Raw genomic sequence first — 22416 nt, 5'->3', positions numbered from 1 at the left:
TTTAAATTCTTTTGGCAGATATATAAACTTACGAAAGTGGACTTCAATTGCTTAAATCTGGTGGTGAGCATCGATAGCTGGGTGGCAGTGCTGGACTTCTTCGGCATAGCGGGTGACGAGGTGCCGGAGAGCGGGCCCGGGCCGGAGCCGCAGCGCGCGGGCGCGGCGGCGCCGGGCGTGCGGCAGACGGAGCTGCGCGTGCGCGCGCTGGGCGTGCTGGTGGTGGCGGGGCGCGGCGAGGCGTGCCGCGCGCGCGTGGCGCGGGCGCGGGCGGTGGCGCGGGCGGACGCGCGCGCGGGCTGGCGGCGGCTGGAGGGCCGGCTGGGCAGCATGGCGCTCACCGACCTCACGCCGCACGCCGCGCTGTGGCGCGACCGCTTCCGCACCTCCGGCGACCACGCGCTCACCTTCACCTACCAGAGGTACTGCCGTGCAGACGTTGCAGCCTGTATTTGTCTATTCTATGACTTATCTACATTAATAACACTTAAATTACCTGTACGTGTAGGCTGAGCGCGGCCGACGCGGCGACTGCCGGCCACGACACGAGCCTGAGCATAGAGATGGGTCCTGTCACGTACGTGCACACCAAGCGCTTCGTACAGGAGCTGCAGGCCTTCGCCAGGGATTTCAGTCTGCTACGCCGAGTCATCATGCAAGCCAGGCTTAAGGTACACTCATGTTATAGTTATATTATATCGAAGTCTATGAGTCTCAATTTTTTTTTTTAGGTTTAAGACAGTGAAAATAATTTTGATGTATAAAAACGTGTAAAAAAGTCGTGGTGAACTAGTAGGTAAAGAACCAACCTCTCGAGTATGAGTGCGTGGGTTCGATTCCAGGTCAGGCAAGTACCAATGCAGCTTTTCGAAGTTGTATGTGCTTACTAAGTATATCTTGGACATCAAAGGAGTAAGTATTTAGTTGCCCGGTGAACTGAGTTGAGAAGGTCAGATAGGCAGTCGCTCGTTGTAAAATACTGATACACAGTTGAATCCGGTTAGACTGAAAGTCGACCCCAACATAGTTGGGAAAAGGCTCGAGAGATGATGTGTATACAGGTGGCGGTGGTGTCTGGCACGCTGGGCGGCGGCGGGCGGGCGGCGCGCATGCGGCTGCGGCTGCGCTGCGTGGCGCCGGTGATCGTGCTGCCGGTGTCGGGCCGCGCGCGCGACGCGCTGGCCGCGCACCTCGACCACCTCACGCTCGACAACTGCTTCAAGTACGCCGGCGACGACGGCACCGTCAGCACTCGCACTGATCCTAGCAATGGTTAGTACTCTTTGTAATCGTTACCTTCATTTCATAGTGAGTAGTCGTAAAAATATGTTTTGGGAATAAATCTTTGTATTTTAGTACTAGCTTCCGCGCGCGGTTTTGCCTGCGTAAAGTACATTTTCAAGAGAATTCTTCAAAAGTCCGGGATAAAAACTACCCTATGTTCTTTCTCAAGGTTAACTCTATCTCTGTACCAAATTTTATTAAAATCAGTTCAGTGGTTTAGACGTGAAAGCGTAACAGACAGATAGACAGACAGACGGACAGAGTTACTTTCACATTTATTATACTTGTAGGGATTCATTCTTATTTTGTCTGTAACTAAAATGTTAGATACATTTTTGTTTGTTATCTTGTGGCGAGGATTTTATAAGAAAGTATGATGACGTGTGTAGGGTCGCGCTGCCTGCTGGACGTGCGCGCGGTGCGGCTGGCGGGCGTGGCGCTGTGGGGCGCGCGCGGCGGGCGCGGGCTGCGCGTGCGCCGCCGCGGCGCGCCGCTGCTGCGCGCGCCGGCCGACCTCGCGCTGCACGTCGAGCACAACCTCTCCGACACCCACGACGGTACGGCACCTATTGCTAGCCAAAACTCACTCTCAAATTTTAATATTTAAATTTCAGGATAGTCTTGCTTCACTTTATTTTCTCAGTTTCATGTAGACTTTAAAGCACACATATATCGATTTAAATATGGACATTTTCAGCCTTACTACAAAACTTAAACATCTGTTGAACACTTGTCTAAAAAAAGTGTGGCTGCAAAATGAATCTTATTACAACGTCATAATCTGACATTTTTCTAGAGAAGTGTTCAACGGACGTTTAAAAGATTTTGTGTTACGACGATTTCTGACTTCTATATTGTTGTTTTCCCAGTCCCGGACATGACGATCCAGGGGTCACTGAGCACGCTGCAGTGCGCGCTGGACCCGGCGCAGTACCGCCTGCTGCGCGGCGTGCTGGCGCACAACCTGGCCGAGGGCACCGACGACCTGCTGCCGCGACAGCCGCTGCATCCGCCGCAGATGCATAGCCATCAACATGTCAGTACAAGCCAACTATTGTTACGTTTATTTTATTTTATTTAGGAAACAAACAGTCACATACAAAAACTTACATAAGAAAACAATAGGTTTAAAAAGACATCCTACATTCCATACATCGCCGCACAGTTTGCCCGCACTACGTTCCATATTACGGTAAATAATATTATATTCGATAGTAATATTATAGTCAAAATCAAGTATTATTTGTAAATCATAGGTTTATTATTATTTATTTACAACGGCCGTCTTCTACATTACTATAAAAAAATGTAGATCTTAAAAATCCACGAAATTAAGCTCCTAGAATATTTTACTTGTAATCTCTTCAGGTATGGACTACAAGTTCTCTGAAATTAGACCTGCACGACGTGACAGTGAAGCTGGAGCCGGAACACGGCGTGTCTTCACTGGCCTGCATCAACTTCATCAAGTCCAGGCTCGTCGTGGAGACCTACTCCGACCTCAGCCAGGATATAGACCTGGTCTCACAGGTAATTGCTCAACCATGGAGGAAATAAATGGGACTTTACATATAATATTCGCTAGCTTCTGCCAGCGGTTTCATGGGAACCTCTGCACGAACCCGGATGAAAAGTAGCCTATAGCCTTCCTCGATAAATGGGCTATCTAACACAAAACTATTTTTTCAAATCGGACCAGTACTTCCTGAGATAACGCGTTCAAACAAATAAACAAACCTTTCAGCTTTAAAATACTAGTATAGATTACCAGTGTTAATTTAATTGATGTATTTTTTTTCACAGGAAATCTTAGTGAGTGATACCCGGTACACCAAAGAGCCAGCCAACAGGCGAGGCAACGTGTTCAGTCATATTGTGCAGCCGATGCCTGAGCAGCGTCACAGCGTGCAGGCTGAAGTACATGCCAGGTGAGGATTTTTTTTTTACCCAACGGCGAATAAGTTGAAGATGTTTTTTTTTTATGTTGAATTGGTCAGACCTTTTTGCGAAAATTTACCGAAGTTTTTTTTTTATTATTATTATGCACATAGTTGTAATTTATTTCGTTTCGTGTGCAGAAAACGTCGTGACTCATCAGCGTACACGATCCTAGTGAACAACATGCGACTGATGGCGGTGCTGGACTGGTGGGAATGCGCCAATCAGTTCATCATGCAGCCGCCGCCACCTCCTGCCGACCCTGATCAGATGCACCTGTAAGTTGTACATCACATTATTAGCAACAAATACTGCCGTTTGAACACTCCCCTCTTTAGGTTTATACTGATCATTTGGTAAAGTCTGAATTTCTTTTGACACTTGGCACTCTATCACGTCTTTCAGCATCCGCGCACCATGCTATGGGCTCACCTTTTGTCGAAAGCATTAGTGTTGAGTTCCTTAAGTGACATTCTTTTTAGGTGAACACTATACCTTACTCTGTTATAGTTTGTGTAATATAAAGTGTTATTCTGGGGAGTTTGTTGTGCCACTTCTTTTTCCCAGAAAAAAACACATAGGAAGTGTTAAACGGTGGGCGGTTTGGAGGCTGTGTTTTGTAAATTTTCTGACATTTAAAAAGTGTTATTTTGCAGCCAAGTTTGAATAAATGATTTTATATTTTGTATATTTGTGTGACAGTGAGGAGGCGCTGTCGGCAGCCCGCAGCAGCGCCAGCCCGGCGCCGGCGCAGGAGGAGCCGCAGATGGAGCTCAAGCTCAACGTCACCGACTCGCAGCTCGTGCTCGTCGAGGACCCCTCAGTGTGGGACACCAACGCCGTCATACTCAGGGTAACATACCTGGACACCTTAGAGATTTTTTTTATTTTTCTCTTGTACTAATGTAACGTTTGTTTTTGATGTTGTAATTTTTCCGTTTTATTCCAGAGTACAACAGTAATAACATACCGCTGCGCAGACGCACAGAAGCCGGTATCGTGCGAGCTAAATGAACTGGAAGTATTTTCTTGCGTCCTCGGGTTAGAAGAGGAGACCGCACTGTCTATTGTGGAGCCGGCTGCTTTACACGTTGCTATTGACGCTGATAGGGTGCTGCATGTAAGTTCAATTCACCTATCATTTACTTACGTTATTTTTCTAAAATATTTAGGTGTTAACATTATAGTGATTTTGTTTCAGGTTGCGATGAGTACTCTAAACTTGCGGTTATCTTATCACGACATGCGAATGTTCGCCGCAATGTTGCAGTCCCTACCGGTGCAGGCGAGAGCAGCTCTGTCCGGTAAGTCTTATATAGTTTATCTTGTCACTAGTTATTTATTAGTATATTGATGTACTTAGTTGACCGTCGGAAAAGTATCTGTCGTATCGAAAATAGTTATTAAAATATGAAGGTTAGGTGATGCGTTGGCTTTCTTTATGAAAGTGTTTCTGGTTGTGTAGGCAAGTCGGTAGTGTCGGAGGCGGAGGCGGACGCGCCGGCCAACAGCGTGCACATGCGCGCGGCGCCCGCCTGGCCCGCGCGCCCGCGCTGGCGCCGCCACGCGCAGCCGCCGCCGCGCAACCAGCACAACACCGCCATCTTCCCGCTCAAGGCCGTGCAGGTACCATCTATATTTTAGACGAACCCAGCTGGTGTTCATAGTTATTATCTAGCAAAAGTGGTTTTATCAAAAGGCGGTGAAACTGGACTTATTTTGACCTTTTGTTTAAAGGTGGCAGCAGACTGTATCACTTTGTGCGTCATTGACGACTGTTTGGACTCTGATGTACCGCTACTGGAAGTGTCCCTCAGCGAACTGCACGTTGATCAGGTATGCAACTCTAAAAAAGATAAACAAAAGTATACTGCTATTAAAAAATTGCCTAAAATGAATAGTTAAAAAAAACACACTTTTTGTAACATATCTTAGCTGTGTATATATGTATGGTCATCAGAACTCAGAGAGTGTACAAAATTGAATCCTAATCGAAGACCGGAAAGTGGGTCAAATCAAGATTCCAAGATTTCCTTACATACATAGTTACAAGTGAAGTTAAAATAAGCGTGTTAAAAATAATTGTGTAAAATCCAGGACCTGCGTAAAGTGGAGGAATCATTCGAAGACCCCATGTTGGTGTCGACACCGGCAGGCCCAGGTGGGTCCATCCTGCAGCGCTCGTCGGGCGCGGGCGGCGGCCGGCTGGCGGCGCTACTAACCATAGATTACTACAACCGCACGCTCTCCGGCTGGGAACCGGTGGTAGAACCCTGGAGGTACGTCCTCACGTCATAGCAGAAGAAACTAACGTCATAACATCATTAGTAAGGATAATGTTTGTCCAAGTACAGAATCAGCAAACAAGGCCCATAACGTTGCATCGAGGAGTGAGACAAGGGGATGTTATTTCCCCGAAACTGTTCACTAATGCAATGGAGGATATGTTCAAGACGCTGAACTGGAAAGGACGCGGCATCAACATCAATGGCGAACACATCTCTCACTTGCGATTTGCTGACGATATCGTCATCATGGCGGAAACGCTGCAGGACCTACAACAGATGCTGAACGACCTGGCTGAATCTTCTCTACGCATCGGCCTACGGATGAACTTGGACAAAACCAAGGTCATGTTTAATGAACATGTTCTACCGGAACCGATTGCGATACACGGCGCCGTTCTCGAAGTTGTTCGGAAATATGTATACCTCGGGCAGACATTGCAGTTAGGTAGAAACAACTTTGAGGACGAGGTGAATAGGAGAATTCAGTTGGGTTGGGCTGCATTTGGGAAGCTACGTCGAGTCCTAACATCGTCGATCCCACAGTGCCTAAAGACAAAAGTCTTCAATCAGTGCGTCCTACCTGTCATGACTTACGGAGCCGAAACGTGGACACTGACGGTACGGCTGGTCCACAAGTTTAAAGCCGCTCAGCGGGCTATGGAAAGAGCTATGCTTGGCATTTCTCTGAGGGATCGTATCAGAAATGAGGTAATCCGTCAGAGAACCAAAGTCATCGACATAGCCCACCGAATCAGCAAGCTGAAGTGGCAGTGGGCTGGCCATATTAGCCGAAGAACCGATAACCGTTGGGGTAAACGAGTTCTAGAGTGGAGACCACGCCTCGGCAAACGTAGTGTAGGACGTCCTCAGGTACGGTGGAGTGATGACTTGCGCAAGACGGCTGGCAGGAGCTGGATGCGAGCAGCCGAAAATCGATCTCAGTGGCGTGCACTTGGAGAGGCCTATGTCCAGCAGTGGACTGCTATAGGCTGATGATCATGATGATGGATAATGTTTAATGTACTATGTTTGCTAGGTTCGAAACGTCTTGGGAGAACACCCTGACGAGCGAGCTGTCGCTGGGGCGCGTGCAGATGGAGGTGTCGTCCACCGAGGTGCTGAACACCAACGTCACGTCCTCGCTCATCGAGCTGTGGCAGCTCGTGCGCGCCAACTGGACCGCCGACTACTACGCGCCGCAGGTAACTGATATACTCTTCTTAGTTCACGTGCATTATAATTATTTTAATAAAACGTCGATCACAATATTGTCACACTTGTCTCTGGAAATGGTCATCCTAGTCAGTGAGCATCACAATCATGGTTGTCACCCCAGTCTGGCTAGAGTATAGAAGGCTGTGTTTCGGTTCACTAGTCCTCCGGCACACAGGAGCAGTCACCCAAGGGCAGCCCGGCGGGGCACCGGCGCCGCTCGCCCTTCGTGCCCTACGCGCTGCGCAACCACACCGGACACCGCCTGTGGTTCACCACGCTCGTCACCACCTCCGACGTGTGAGTACTGCGACTCTTATTTATCTGTCAATGTCGAAGCCACCGATATCTATGAGCATTATTCCACTTTGCAACTAACGAGATTTCCTGATTAAAGCCCAATAGTATAGCACTAACTTTCGTCAATGAATACCAGCCGAATTTTCATAAGTTCATTATGTAGGTTGCGGGAACAAGCGACATGGTCAGGGCCCGACGACTCGTGGATGATGGTCCGCGCAGGCGAGACGGAGCCCTTCTCGTTCGGGCAGCGACGCGGGCGGCGCCGCGGCCGAGCCCCCGCCGCGCTGGCCGGGCACAACGCCTCGCTCAACCAGCTCGCGCTACGCCTCGACGGCTGGTCCCCGCCCGACCCCGTCTGTGTCGACAGGGTCGGAGTCTTCTTCAGGAATCTTACGCATGCCGTGAGGATCATACATATCGAATTTTATTTGTTGTTAATTGGTGGATGCCATATCTTAGGTTACACTGTATTCGTCGTAGAAATCCGGTGCAGAGGCCCGCATCGTGTTCGAGGTATCGCTGGAGGGTTCAGCGCGCAAGTTGGTGACGGTTCGGTCGGCGCTGCAGCTCGTCAACAAGTTGCCGCACCCGGTCGAAGTGAGAGTGGACCACGCACCATCAGCAGGTAAGGATATTTTACAAATTGATGATACCATTTTACTTAGATTCCGTAGCTTCAATAACATGCATGATACTTCTCACTCTGTGTTGGTCCCTCTTCCTCCTATAATTCCAATATCATTGATTACCGAAAGTAGTTAGGGTAGTATCGTGACCGCAATTGACAACGCTAGGGTGCGTGGTAGGCCATCCGATATGGCAGAAAATTCATATTCAATAAATTCAGGTACATCAAGCAGTACATATAGTGCGATAGTTCGTAGGGGTAGTACATGTGGAGAGTACTTAACGAAGCTTATAAGGAAGTAAGAGCAAAGTGTATAAGGTACATAGGGATGGTACATGAGGGTGAATATAAGGGGAGCACATTAAGACGTAATTGAGTACGTGAGGAGGGAGTTTAAAGGGCGAATTAGGGAGAGTAAGGATTGTGGGCTTGTCCACAAGGGTAGATCCGCCACTGTGGTAGGCACTAGGATGGGAGAGCCCCCACGTGGGCGGCAGTGGCGCTGCCCGTGTACAGTGTTGTGTTATTGTGGGTGCGGTGTACGCGTGCGCGCGCGCGCTGGTGTCGACGCGCGCGGCGGCCGCGGCGCTGGCCCGCGCCCGCCTGCCCGCCGCCCGCCGCGTCGGCGCCGCGCTGCAGCACCCGCTGCACCCTATGTTTGTCAACTGCGGTACCTACTCCTGACTCGTACAGTAGCTTAGATATAGAGATCAGTTGTAAACACTTAATTACGTACTAAAAGGTTGATGGTTTAATGTACACCGTGTTCGTTTAGGTACGTTAGTGAAAATATAGTTGTGGGTCGCTGTAAAATATCCATAAGCTTCGTAATAATAAATCAAATCAAATCAAATCAAATCAAATCAGTTTATTTGCTCTAAACATGGGTGATAATACAATGTTACACAGTATTTATGATGTTAAAATAAGCAGTATAGTCCAACATGTTTTACCTATAAAGGTGTACAAATTAAAAAATTTCATTAAAGTCAAATTAAAATTTAGTCCCAAATAATAATAATAAGTAATTAATGTCATGTTAAGAATAATTATACAGTACAGATTGTTATAACAAATTTAAAATGAGTCATTCAAATAGTCCTTTACATTATAATAACATTTGTTCACTAAAATATTCTTTAATCTTTTTTTAAACAACATTATATTCAACGTTTTTAGTTCTGTTGGTAATTTATTATATATGTTGGGACCCATGCAAAAAATACTCTTTCTCATGAGCTCTGTCTTTGATCCATGAATTCTTAATCTAGTGTTATCTCGCCGGTTCCTGACTACTGTATCAGATAATCGTGGGAATAATTGAGGATTTTTTTTAACAAATAGTGCGATTTCCAGAATATATATCGACGGAAGCGTTAGGATTCTGTGTTGCACGAAATATGGTTTGCAGCTATCTGTTGTACAAATTCGAAACATAGATCGTATGCATCTTTTCTGTGCTTTGAAAACTTGCTGAAAATCAGGTGAGTTAGCCCAAAATATGATTCCATATCTCAACAATGATGCAGCTATTCCATGATATGCCATAATGATAGAATCAGTATTGAGAACATGAGCTAGTTTATACAGTGCATACGCGGAACTGCTTATTCTTTTGGTCAAGTTGTTAATATGTGGTTTCCAGTTAAGTTTTTCGTCAATTGTTAAGCCTAGAAATTTAACGTCATGAGTTTGAGTTACTAATGTACTTTCATGAAATATATTAAAGTCAGATAAAATAGTAGGTCTTTGCGAAAAATGAATGATATTAGTCTTATTTAAATTAATTCTTAAATTATTAGTGTGAAGCCATTTAATAATCGAATTAAGTGATTCAGTTACGTCATTTTTATATGATTTTTTATCCTTACATGCTATGGCAACTGTGCTATCGTCTGCAAAGAGAGACATTGGGTGAATTGTCGCTTTTGGGAAGTCATTTATATAAATAATAAATAACAATGGACCAAGAACACTTCCTTGGGGCACTCCAAAACTAGGCATACGCTCATCTGATTTAAAGATTTCTTCTCTCTTTGTGTTTATATTTATTCTTGAAATGACTGTAATTTGTTTGCGATTGGTTAAATATGATTTTAAAAGGTCTAAAACGTTGCCCCTAATTCCGTAAGTTTCAAGCTTGTCAAGTAAAATACCATGGTCAACATAATCAAATGCTTGTGTTAGGTCACAGAAAATTGCACAAATCGGGTTAGTTTTGTCAACGTTTTGCATAATATTTTTCAAAAAGTCATGTATGGCTAAGTTAATGCTCTTTTTTTGCCTAAACCCTTTTTGTTCAAGACTAAGAAGATTAGATTTCTCGAAAAATCTATTAATTTCCGTATAAATAAATTTTTCAAATATCTTCCCAATAATAGGCAACAAATTTATTGGGCGATAAAATTCCATTAATTCTCGGTTTTCTTTTTTAAATAAAGGCTTTACTAATGCAATTTTTAAATCATTAGGAAAAGTGCCCGCGGAAATGCACAGGTTAAGAATGTGACTCAGATGGTGGCAGATATCGTCATTCACATATTTGATTACTTTTGTCACGATTTCGTCATATCCCGCACTATTGCTATTTTTTAACTCTTTTATTATTTTATGTATATCACTAGGTATGCTAGGGTTCATAAAGAGTGAAACAGTATTTTTATTTATTAGGGACGTAACATTTGTGCTGCTGTTATTGGAAGGAATAATTTTGTCAATAAAATAATTATTAAATGCATTTGCTATTTGCTTAGGATTAGTGATTGTTGTATTTCCCAATTTTATTTTGTCGATGGTATTATTTGGTATATTAAATCTAGATTTATTTATTATTTGCCAAGCTGTTTTGATTTTGTTCTGAGATGTTTTTATTTTGTAGTTATTTTGTGCTCTTTGTGTCAATCTTATTATTTTGCGGAATAACTTTGAATATTTTATGTAGCTTACCTTATTAGTATTTGTCGGGTTTTTCCTAAGAGTTTCTAACAACTCTCTTTTTTTCTTGCTACATGTTTTAATACCCCGTGATACCCATTTAGTTTTCCGAATCACCTTTATCGTACTAAGACGGTAAGGAAAGCATAAGTCATACAACAATTTGAAGTCTCCCATGAAGGCTTTATATGCACAGTTAGGGTCATTAGTTTTGTATATATCCGAAAACGAGAGGCTAGCTATATAGGATTTAAATTTTCTCATGTTTTCTGTACTGAAATCTCTACGTTTTGATCGCCAAATATCAATAACACATTTAGTTTTAATAGGGCATTTTAAAATTTGCGCTGTATGGTCCGATAAAGCAAATTCTAGCACTTCCGTCTTGCAGGTTTGTCGAAAATTGTGAGCAAAATTATCAATGCATGTTTGAGACTTTAATCTTGTCGGTTCCTTCAGTGCTAATTGGAAATTAAAGTTTAGCAGCAAATATTCTAAGTTTCTAGTTACATTATTAGTTTTTAACAAGTCGATATTGAAATCTCCCGCTAAAACTATATTAGTTAAGTTTAATTTACACAACAATGTCAATAATTTCTCTAATTTACAGAAAAATGTATTTAAATTATCAGGTTTTGGAACTCTATAGATACATACAATGACCATTTTATAATTAACAAGATTTACGGCGCAACATTCAAATATACCTGATACAGATAGCTTGTTTATTTCTGGTAAATTTTTCCAATGCAGTCCATTCTTTACTAATATACAGGCTCCGCCTCGCCTGCTTTCAAGCCTGCTAAAGTTGGTGGCCAGTTGAAAGTTAGGTATATTCAAATTGTTTTCTTGGCCTTTCATCATAAAGTGCTCTGTGATGCATAATATATCTATGCTAGAATTTCTGTTCGAAAGTTCATCTAAGCATATGGTTAATTCATCTGTTTTATTTATAAGACCAGCTATATTCTGATGCATTATATATAAATACTTATTTACGAAAAAGCTGGGTTATAGTTTCATTAAGTTTTTGTCCTTGTGTGTCCATACGATTGAATAATTCCATGTCAATTAATATATTTTGCATGATTTGGTCGTAAATAATTCTTATTCCATACTTGTTTATTTTTCCCGTTATGTAGGAAAACATCTCAAGTGTAAGGTCACGATTACTGTCAAAAATATATACGTTATCTTGATTTTCTAGTGCTAAGTATAGATAATTGGAAAACATCTCCACTTTGTAGTTATATATTTGTGCTCCTGTTATATAAGTTGGGATACAGACAACAATATTCGTGAAATTGATTTTTTGGAGTGTCTTCTTCAGTTCATTTATAGTGTCTATATAATTTTCCTCTCGTATGTCATTTTCGCCTATGAAAAGTATGCAGTAGTCATATATAGTATAATTTAATTTGAGAGCGTTTTTTGTAGACGTTTTAGAGATTAATAGATTTGAGAGATTTTTGTAGATGTTTTAGAGATTAATAGCGTTCTTTGTAGACGAGTTGTATTGAATAGGTTTAGAATGTAATGTGATGGTTGAGCATGTGTTTCGTTTCGATCACAGCGCAGTGGAGCAGCGGCGGCGTGCGGTGCGCGCAGGTGGCGGCGGGCGCCACGTGGGCGGCGCCGCTGTCGGCGCACCCCGCGGCGCTGTGGACGCGGCCGCTGCTGCGCGCCGGCCTGCCCGCAGCGCCCGCGCCCGCGCCGGCCCCCATCGACTGGCGAGCCGCGCCCGCGCCCGCCGCGCTGCTGCACTACGAGTGCCGCGCGCCGCCCGACCACGTCTACAGGTCACTACCTCACTCATACTTCTCTAATTTTAAGTTTATTTACAAAGTTTGGCTTCATTAACTGTAAATATTTTCATAGGTTCGGGTGCGTGATAGTCCGGGAAAGGTTCCCCCCAGATAGGGGCCCGCCTATAGCCGGACACACGCTCACTCTGGTACCGGCTCTGAGGCTAGAGAACTTGCTGCCGTTAGAGCTGCAGTACCGCGCCAATCCCGCCTCAACAGGCTCCGGCGCTACTACTGCTTCCGGCAATATTCCGCCCGGAGAAACCATGCCTTTCCATGAGGTAAACAATTACACAAGACGAATATCGGATTCATAAACCTGAAGTGTATATATTAAAGTTTCTATTACGTTATATGGTGTTATAGGTAAATGTGGAGGAAGGCGTAGAAGTAAGCGTAAAGCTGGAAGGCTTCGGCTGGTCCACGGCACTGAGTGTGTGTGGCTCTGGCAGTGGCAACAGCAGCAGCGCCGCGGTGGGCGGCAGCGGGAACGGCTCCTTCAGCGCCCGACTCAAGCTCAGGGACACCAGAGGCAGGAGGCTCTATCTCAATGCCAGGGTCACTATTAAGAAGACTGATGGAATTAAAGTAAGCAAAATTAATTAATACCTTATTCTGTTCCATTTTGTATTTGAAATAGACTAATATCGTATGGTGTGTAGGTGTCGATCTCAGCGGCGTACTGGCTGGTGAACCGCACGGGGCTGCCGCTGGTGTTCCGCGCGGAGGGCGCGGCCACGGAGGCGGCGGGGCAGTTCGACGAGCACGAGCTGGCGCGCATGGTGCAGCCGCTGCTGTTCTCCTTCGCCGAGGCCGACGGCGGACCCACCGTCTCCGCGCGCCTCGGCCGCGGCCTGCCCGGCACGCCGGAGGTAACGTCTGCTTTACTTCGCCATGTGTCTTCTCACAAACGTGTCCAGCAATGAGCTCTTTCATAATATTATTTTGTAAATGTTTGTGCAGTGGTGCTCCCCGTTCGGCCTGGGCGTGGGCGTGGGCGTGAAGAAGCTGGAGGCCCGCGGCTCGACGGAGGGCGGCGCGGGCTCGGCGGAGCGCGTGTTCGCGGTGGCGGTGCGCGTGCGCGCGGGGCGGGGCCGCTACCGGCACACCAACATCGCCACCTTCACGCCGCGCTACCAGCTGCACAACAACACCTCGCACCACCTGCAGTTCGCGCAGAAGTGCTGCGCCACCACGCTCGTCAGTACACACTATATACCTAGTATAAGTATAGGATGTTAAATACGATTTAATAAAAGGAAAAAATATATATATATTGTCATTTGACGAAGACGAAGATAGAGCAAGTATCGAACAGCCACTAACCACGAGCTCTACGAGAACTTGCCCTTCGTCATGCTGTTTCTCAAGTTATTTGACGTTGGTTGATGATATTATAGAAGTAAAGTTGATATAAATTGTCCGTTCTATGTAGAACGACCCTGGTGCGATGGCGACGCACGTGTCGGCAGTATCAGGCTGCTACCTGCCGTGGCACTGGGCGCGCTGGGAGCGCGAGCAGCTGCTGTGCGTGCGGCTGCTGGCGCCGGGGCCCGCCAACAGCGCCGCGCCGCCGCCGCTCACGCAGTGGTCCGGCGGCTTCCGCATAGACTGCACCAGGACGCTGCACATCGCTTGCAGGTAACATGTGGAAATTGCATTATTGACACAAATGTCTATGATTTTGTTCGATCTATGTGCCTTTATAATTTGGATTTTATTTTAAAACATTGTTGTATTACACAGCCAAAAATTTAACTTCACATTTTTCATGATATTGTTTGTAATTTAGGACATTTTTAAAGGTTTATGAGTGATTTCGTAGGGAGCCGGGCGGCGGCTACCAGTTCGTGCGCGCGGAGGTGGTGTCGCAGGGCGCCACGATGTTCGTGCTGCTGACCGACGCCGACTGCGCGCCGCCGCCGCTGCGCATCGACAACTACTCGCCCGTCTCCATCATGTTCCACCAGGTACGTCACTTAGAGGTCAAACCTATTAGAGGTTAATAGATTTAGGTTTCTGTTTACTACGCCGCCTATCTTGTACTTTGAGTGACGACACTCGGGCTGACGGTTATTGATGAATTAAATCAGATGTGTGTGATGTGACGTATGGTGTGCGTGTGTTGTCAGGTGGGGTGCGGCGAGGAGTGCGTGGTGGGCGCGCGCGCGCGGGCGCGCTGGGCGCTGGCGGAGCCCGAGGGCGCGCGGGCGCTGGCGCTGCGGGCGCCCGGCGGCCCGCGCACCGCGCTGCCGCTCGACGACCTGCCCGCGCACCACCAGCTGCTCTACCAGAACTTCATCTACGTCGCCTTCGACGCCACCCAGCAGTTGTATGTATATTATACACAACCAAGAATACTATGACAAATCCTCTCGCTTCAATCTGTTATATTATTTATTTGCAGCGGTGATAGTACTGTGAATACGAGCGGAAAGCCATCGGCGACCACACCCGATGACAATGTACTGGTGCTGGAAGTGCCGCTGGGCAGCACGCGGGTCGTGCTTGCTAGAAAACGCTACGGAGACAGGTAAGTGGCGATTTACTTAATTATAATTAATAAATAAGGCGCATATTTATAAAACAAAATTATTTTAAATTTTAGGTCACAGCTATGGCGGCGCGGTCCGAACGACCAGCTAATCCACGAAGGTAGTTCGCCACCACAACCCACAGATGCGTTATTATCTGACGATGCGCCGTTATCTCCTCATGCTATGGTACACATTTTTGTTTATATAAAAGAATATTTTTTTGTTTAGTTATATACCTAATTATTAGTTAATGCCATCGATATATATGTACTACGTACTAGATAGAACGATCCGAACAAAAAGCTTGCCACACTGAAATGCACTGCAGACTTTGCATTGCCCAAAATGGCAAATCAGAGCGATTTTGACACCTGCGTCAGATGGATGTCTATGAAACGACAATAATTGTCGTTTCATATATAATTATTATAAAATAGAAAATACATATCAAGGTACAAAACTTACACATATAAACTATTCGAGAGTCAAGTTAGTAAAATTACACGCTGTTCATGCTATTACAACGCTTGTATATCATACTTTTCATTTATAATTCAATTTTACAAATATGCATTAATTTGTTTCCCGCCATCTTAAAATTATGGATTAAAAAAATCGTGCAGAAACAGATGTGCCATAAAACTGGCAGTAGGTAAAATATTAATGAAAACAGACTTCACTTTGTCATGGTATGTTCTTACTTTCAAGAAAAAATAATATGACCTCGTATGTATTTCGCTACTGTAAAAACACTACAAGGTATATCAGCGCATCATCAGGGACATTTTTATAATTCTTTCACCACTAGAAAGTTACATTATCTGCGAGTCGAGTATCCCGGTGCGGGCTTCCCCACATTCTTAAAAACTACATATGTTTTTCTGAAATATAAGCCATACCTCTCATAAACATCGATATCCATTCATTTCATCCAACAACAAACATGCATCACACTGGAAGTGCATTTCAAGTCTAAGATTTATTATTTTTAAGAAAAAAAAAAACATCGTAATTAATATTAAAGAATCCTAAAAATAAGTTCCTGGTTTTAATATATTCCATGATTTTGCATTCACTTAGATATAAACTTTTTGAGTAATGAAGAATGTAGGCAAAATACGAGCGAAAATATTATGTCTCTTCTGCAATTAACATCAATGAGGATGACTACATGTCACAATACGTCAACAAGATGTCAACAGATGACATAAGCGGGTAAATTATTTGTATGGATGTTCTTGTCTATCGCTAGAATATATGTCAATGGTTAACGCACATAATGCTGTGGTGTATGTGTGCAGGTGCTGGACATCGAGGACGCGGCGCCGCGGCCGGGACGCGCGTCGGCGCTAGTGTTGCGGCGCGCGGACGGGCGACGCGCGTCCACACAGGCGTGGCGGCTAGTGCCCCCGGGCCGCATGGCCTGCGCACACGCAAACCTCTGCGTGCAGCCTGACGGGCTCAGCCGCATGGCGCTCACGCCCGGTAACCGCTCCTACATACCCTCATCATCATGTCGCTCACACTGACATTGACCAATCATCAGCATAGATGGGTCTGTGGGCGGTGAGTTCGGGTGGCTCATCGTCCCTCTGTCTGCTTAGACGACAGACCCGTGTCGACGGCGCGCGTTGTTCCACGCGCTCCTCAAAGAGATGTCAGCAACCCCAGCGGGGCCCAACAGGGCCAAGGCCTGCCGGGGCTGCGGGTTGTTCGAAAGAGATACCGCGGCCCTGGTACATAAAAGGCCTATGACGGAACACGACGGTTTTTAGTCAGTAAGAGTCTGACACTCCCTCACCGCTGCTAACCCACAGCGGGAGGGGTCATTTGATGATTTTTGACGCCGGAAAAAAAAAAAAATCATCAGCATAGAACATTTTATTGTACAGATCTATACACTCTCACTTTCCTTCTGTATGTTTACATTGTTTACAGGTACCCGCGTAGTACTAGGGCTTCCGGCGTCGGGGCGCACCGGGTGGTCGCCGACGTCGCCGGTACCGGCGGAGCAGGCGGTGTCGTGGCACACGCTGCGGCCCGGCTCCGGCCGGCTGGACGTCACGCTGTGTGCCGACGGACCCACGCGCGTCGTCAATATACACGACCACAAGGAACCCGTATGTATTTATTTATTGAATACCTCTTGCACATACAGTAAAATGGTGGACATAACGCTTTAGGCGTTCTCTATCAGTCTACCTTTGGGTGGCGCGGAGAGAAAACCTTGGTAGGTGCAAACACATTTGAAAAAAAACGATGAAAATGTATTCAGTCGCTTTCATAAAATTTCACGTTCATCAAAGAACATCTCATTTTAGTTGAATTCTAAGTTTAGTGTGTTAGCTGAGTGGATAGTGTAAACATGGTCATCCGCAGGAGTCGGGCTGGCTGGAGGGCGAGGCGGAGGCGGAGGCGGCGCCGGGCGCGCGGCGCGAGTGGGGCGTGCGCGTGGCGCTGGCGGGGCTGTCGCTGTCGCTGGTGTCGCGCGCGCCGGCGGCGGAGCTGGTGCACGCGCTGTTCGACGCCGTGCTGCTGGAGCTGGCGCTGGCGCCGCGCTCCACCGCGCTCGCGCTCGCCGTGCAGCACATGCAGTGGGACAACCAGGTATGTACCCTGTCTCCCTCGTCCGAACGATGACTATCTTATTTAATATATGTGCTTTCACACCACACGTATACTATTGACAGACTTATTGGAAATCCTTTTCGATTTGAAACCTTTCGATATTTTTCTAATATATGTAGTATGTTTCTAATGTATGCCATTAGGTGTCGTATGTTCGTTAAAAACTATCCTTGTACAGTTGCTGGGCACCCCGAGCCCCGTCCTGCTGTACTGCCTGCCGGACCGCAGCGGCAACAGCAGTGGAGCCCCGCTGCCGGCGCTGCACGCCGCCATTGAGCTGCAGAAGGCGCCCGCCAAGAGATACAACGCGTACTTCTTCCGACATCTCGTGGTGGCCCTGCGCCCCTTGGCTATCAGACTAGAGGAAAGGTAAGTGACCAATCGTATACATCTTAATTCAGAATTTTGCAAATTATTGCAGTATCGTTTATTAAACGATGGTGTGTGTAGACTGATCCTGCAGGTGTGGGCGTGGGCGTGGCGCGGCGCGGAGGAGGCGCGGGAGGCGCCGGACGAGGCGGACTACGAGACGCAGCGCATGCTCAGCGAGCTCACCGCGCTGCACAGCACTAGATACTACTTCGCGCTCATCAAGATCATACCCAGCCAGGTACTACCAGATTATAACTCGATTGACCATCAAATCCTGACCTTATACAAATCCCAATAAATAAGACTATTTACACTCTTGCATTACCTACATATTTCTATTTGTAGTATAAAAAAATAAATTGCCAATGTGATACTACAAAAACTCATTACTGCTACTTGCGCAGAACTATAAAGCATTACACTATACATATAAAAAGAAAATTATGTTGTTAGTATTTGTGTGCTTACAAATAATGTTTTGTTTTCATTGCGCTCAGTTCTTGGCATGCAAGAAGGTTAGAATATTTTTACACTGTGTGGAACACTAAATTTTTATTGAGTATCACACATCACACTAACACCCCGGTAGATTCATCCTTGTGTGAGTATCAGTCTTCATATTTAACCAAGGCCGTTTGTTCCTTTGTCTGTTCGCTAACTCGCTATCATTAAATGCATATTTTAAGGCATTTAACTATGCCATCTTGTTGCTGGTGGATAAATAGTAATAAGGTGGGTATAGTAAAAATTGATGACAGTGTAGTAAGCTCACATAGTCACACGGTTCTCAAATGAAGCTGGCGAATTTTTATCTTCCATGAGTCCAATTTTAACTTACATTTCTAAGAACATATTATAGTAAGTTCAACTCAGTCGTGCGCGCGGCCCTATGTGTGGGTAACCCTTGTACATATACAGTGACTTTGTGTGCGTGACAAAAGGTACAGTCGGGTACAAATACAGTTATTTAGGGGTTGTATACGGCTGTTTAAAGTACAGTTATTACGTAATTTAGTTTATTTATTTATAATGATTCTGTATCGCTACTTGAAAAATAAAATGATGAATTTTCGGATTCGCTACTTTCACCAATGTTAATTATAAATTCTGACTCCATGTCAAAATGTCTATAGTATTCTTCTTTTTTCTTTTGTACATGTCGACAAGTATTACCCAACATCCCTTCATCAATTTGACTTAAACGTTCATTTATGAGTTTCATTATTTCCGTCTTATTTTGGTCGACATTATGCGAAGCAATATAATTTTTTAAAATTCCCCACACATTTTGTTTCCATTATTATACTAAATTATAGGTCTTTTACATTCTTAGTCCACACATTTATTTATTGTCCGCGTACCCCGAGCTAGAAAATATGTAAGGAGTATTTAATTCATCTTAGATATTTCACTTCATTTATTTCTTAGATACTGTCAATGTCAATTTGAAAAGCCGTATGAGAAAATAATGATAAACTGTAAAATGTAATAATAAAAAGCTTTGAATGTTGTTTCATTTTTTGAAACGCTACCTGACTCCTTAAAACATTTTCTCCGTGAAGAACTAGACATTTTCGTAAACGACTGTACCCATAACAAAAAGCGATAAGAACACGTCATGCTCGGACGACGTCACTGTCACACGAATGAAAGTTGTATATTTACAAGCCGACGCACACATAGGGCCGCGCGCAAATCTGAGTTGAACTATCTATACGTCATTTTTTTAATACAAGGTGTTGATTTGCATTTGTGCCATACTTCAGGAGGAGGACATAAAATACGTAAATAATCGATTGGAAATACAGTTGACGGGAAATAGCTAATATGCACTACTTTTTTTGTCATTTTTATGTCGTAGTATTTCAGAAGTAACCCAATTTTATGAATGAAAATTATGAATGATCGTTGCATATGCTTTGTGTTTGCGTTTGTTTGAGGGCGTAGCACGGTTTTAAGGCCAGTAACACAAGTTCAAAATACGGCTAGATGACATTGAGGGAATTCCGAAAAAAAAAAAATACGTAACAATTTTTTTGTTGATTTGGGTCGAGAATCAGTAGCATAATTACGTCCTTAAATATGGCACGGATGCAAATCAACAGCTTGTATTTGCTCATTCCTGCTTGATTTCCTAAGATCTTGTCACAATAGTATTCTGTTGTCTAACCGCAAATTACTCCGAGGACTATGGTCTTGGTTTAGGTGTGAGTATTAATTTCCTTGTGATTCTCGTCAGATCCGGCTGTCGATGTGCACGGCGAACAAGCTGGAAGGATCCCTGAGCGCGCTGAAGCGTCGCCTGGGACTCACCTTCATCAAGTTCGAGGACGCCGCCGTCGAGCTCGAGCCCTTCGTCAGGGCACACGTCTTTGACACCGCCTCATACCTCGGCCGGCAGATGTTAGCGCACTTCAAAGATGTAAGTCTAATGTTTTGGCGTCTCTTTCAAGTCTTAGTTGAAGTTACAACTAAAAATAAACGATCGGTTTATTTTTCGCAGGAGTTAAAATGGCAAGCAGCAAAAATCCTCGGGTCAGTGGACTTCTTGGGTAACCCGCTGGGCTTCGTAGCTGATGTGTCAGAGGGGGTTACTGGTCTACTGTTGGAGGGCAACGTGGGCGCATTACTCAAAAACGTCACGCATGGCATCTCCAACTCCGCTGCTAAGGTCACAGGTGCGTTAGCCGTCATTTTCGGGTTATACATTTCTATAATTTTTGTATAGTATATGTTAAGCGATGTGATACACGTGTGTGTGCTGCAGAGTCTCTGGGCGACGGGCTGGAGCGCGTGGTGGGCGACGAGGCGCACGAGGAGACGCGGCGCCGCATCCGCTCCGCCGCGCCCGGCGCGCACCTCGCCGCCGGCTTCCGCGGCCTCGGCCTCGGCATACTCGGTACTGATACGGCTCACACTCCTCGACTATACTTCACGTCTAATTCATTCATTTCTTTCAATCAGGCATCTAAGGCCCATAGAAAATACAGTACAAAAACATTATAACGTGTAAATCATACACAAATACATATCTATACTAATATTATAAAGCTGAAGAGTTTGTTTGTTTGTTTGAACGCGCTAATCTAAGGAACTACTGGTCCGATTTGAACAATTCTTTCGGTGTTAGATAGTCCATTTATCGAGAAAGGCTCTAGACTATTTTATCCGGGTTCGTGCAGAGGTTCCCACGGGATGCGGGTGAAACCGCTGCCAGAAGCTAGTTTTATATAAACAACATAAAACTAATGCACACGAAGTGTCGGCTGTGTAAGGTGTCGCGTAGCCTTCCTCGGAACCTCCGATAGACGACACCCTTCGGCCAAAACTCTTCTTTGAGGAAGGTATCGATGTGATGAGTTGGAATTCGCACCATGAACGAATTGAAGTTCGTATTGTGGCGCGACTCCAACTTCTCCACCTTCAAGGTCCAGTTGGGTCTTTTACCAAACATACTCCACTACTAATAACTTGGCCGTTTACCGACATAACGTATCTGACGAGATATCCTGGCGGCAGGCGGTATGACGTCGCTGGTGAAGCACAGCTACGAGGGCGCGACGCAGGAGGGGCTGGGCGGGTTCCTGGCGGGCGTGGGCAAGGGGCTGGTGGGCACCGTCACCAAGCCCGTCATCGGCGTGCTGGACCTCGCCGCCGAGACCGCCTCCGCGCTCAGGGACACCAGTCGCAGGTACAACAATACGCGTCGTCATATAGCTACCATTTTAATGAGTAAACGAACTTCTCTTTGTTTTAAACAAATGGATTAAACTAATATGTGAAAGGTTATAATATATGTAGACATCATCATCCTCCTGCCCTTATCCCAATTTCATTTGGGGTCGGCGCAGCATGTTTTCTTCTTCCATACTCTTCTATCTGCCGTCATCTCACAAATAACATTCTTTCTTACCATATCTACTTTCACACAATTCATCCATCGTTTTTTTGGTCTTCCTCTTCCACTATATCCGTCCACGTTCATACTCATCACCTTCCTCACAACATGACTCTCATTCCTCCGCATCACATGCCCATACCACGACAGCCGGTTTCCACGCAATTTTTCTGATACCGGCGCCACTTTCAAACTTCCTCTTATATACTCATTCCTCACTCTATCTATTCGCGTAACCCCACACATACCTCTTAACATTCTCATCTCTGCCGCATGCAATTGTCTTTCATTCGTCGCTTTTGTGGGCCAGCACTCTGATCCATACAAGACAGCAGGTCTGACCATACTCTTGTAAATTTTCCCCTTAAGTTTAAGGGGAATACGAGGGTCACAAGTTGTTCCCGTTACCTGCCGCCATTTCATCCATCCTGCGTTAATCCTGTGCGTAACTGTCCGATCTATTTCGCCATCGCCCTGAATAAGCGAACCGAGGTACCGGAAATCGGAGCAGACTGGAAGAAGTGCGTTATCGAGCGCTATGGCTTCAGGACTGGAGAGGCCGCCGAAATCGCAGAACATGTATTCGGTC

General features: G+C 45.4%; 1 protein-coding gene across 2 annotated transcripts in view; it reads left to right on the top strand.

Moving 5' to 3' along the window:
* LOC124631345 (vacuolar protein sorting-associated protein 13D) overlaps positions 1-22416 on the top strand; it is a 43031-nt gene that overhangs the window by 16093 nt on the left and 4522 nt on the right. Inside the window, exons 32-68 of one of the 2 annotated variants that reach the window (XM_047165704.1) lie at positions 19-422; positions 509-671; positions 1062-1272; positions 1674-1841; positions 2154-2320; positions 2653-2814; positions 3088-3212; positions 3363-3500; positions 3925-4075; positions 4172-4342; positions 4424-4526; positions 4688-4848; positions 4960-5058; positions 5320-5501; positions 6547-6712; positions 6886-7022; positions 7186-7426; positions 7506-7650; positions 12161-12386; positions 12466-12673; positions 12759-12980; positions 13055-13264; positions 13356-13592; positions 13828-14033; positions 14218-14362; positions 14525-14724; positions 14800-14925; positions 15001-15115; positions 16231-16414; positions 16868-17049; positions 17309-17536; positions 17736-17926; positions 18008-18167; positions 20169-20351; positions 20433-20607; positions 20697-20828; positions 21449-21620. In XM_047165704.1, coding sequence (XP_047021660.1) covers positions 19-422; positions 509-671; positions 1062-1272; positions 1674-1841; positions 2154-2320; positions 2653-2814; positions 3088-3212; positions 3363-3500; positions 3925-4075; positions 4172-4342; positions 4424-4526; positions 4688-4848; positions 4960-5058; positions 5320-5501; positions 6547-6712; positions 6886-7022; positions 7186-7426; positions 7506-7650; positions 12161-12386; positions 12466-12673; positions 12759-12980; positions 13055-13264; positions 13356-13592; positions 13828-14033; positions 14218-14362; positions 14525-14724; positions 14800-14925; positions 15001-15115; positions 16231-16414; positions 16868-17049; positions 17309-17536; positions 17736-17926; positions 18008-18167; positions 20169-20351; positions 20433-20607; positions 20697-20828; positions 21449-21620 — 6596 coding nt within the window. The remainder of the gene's footprint in view (positions 1-18; positions 423-508; positions 672-1061; positions 1273-1673; positions 1842-2153; positions 2321-2652; positions 2815-3087; positions 3213-3362; positions 3501-3924; positions 4076-4171; positions 4343-4423; positions 4527-4687; positions 4849-4959; positions 5059-5319; positions 5502-6546; positions 6713-6885; positions 7023-7185; positions 7427-7505; positions 7651-12160; positions 12387-12465; positions 12674-12758; positions 12981-13054; positions 13265-13355; positions 13593-13827; positions 14034-14217; positions 14363-14524; positions 14725-14799; positions 14926-15000; positions 15116-16230; positions 16415-16867; positions 17050-17308; positions 17537-17735; positions 17927-18007; positions 18168-20168; positions 20352-20432; positions 20608-20696; positions 20829-21448; positions 21621-22416) is intronic. The other variant, XM_047165705.1, reaches the window with a different exon arrangement.

Source organism: Helicoverpa zea, chromosome 6, assembly GCF_022581195.2.
Source record: "Helicoverpa zea isolate HzStark_Cry1AcR chromosome 6, ilHelZeax1.1, whole genome shotgun sequence".
NCBI lineage: Eukaryota > Metazoa > Arthropoda > Insecta > Lepidoptera > Noctuidae > Helicoverpa > Helicoverpa zea.
Note: the sequence above shows the minus strand (reverse complement) of the source record. Positions and strands in the feature narration are given on the sequence as shown.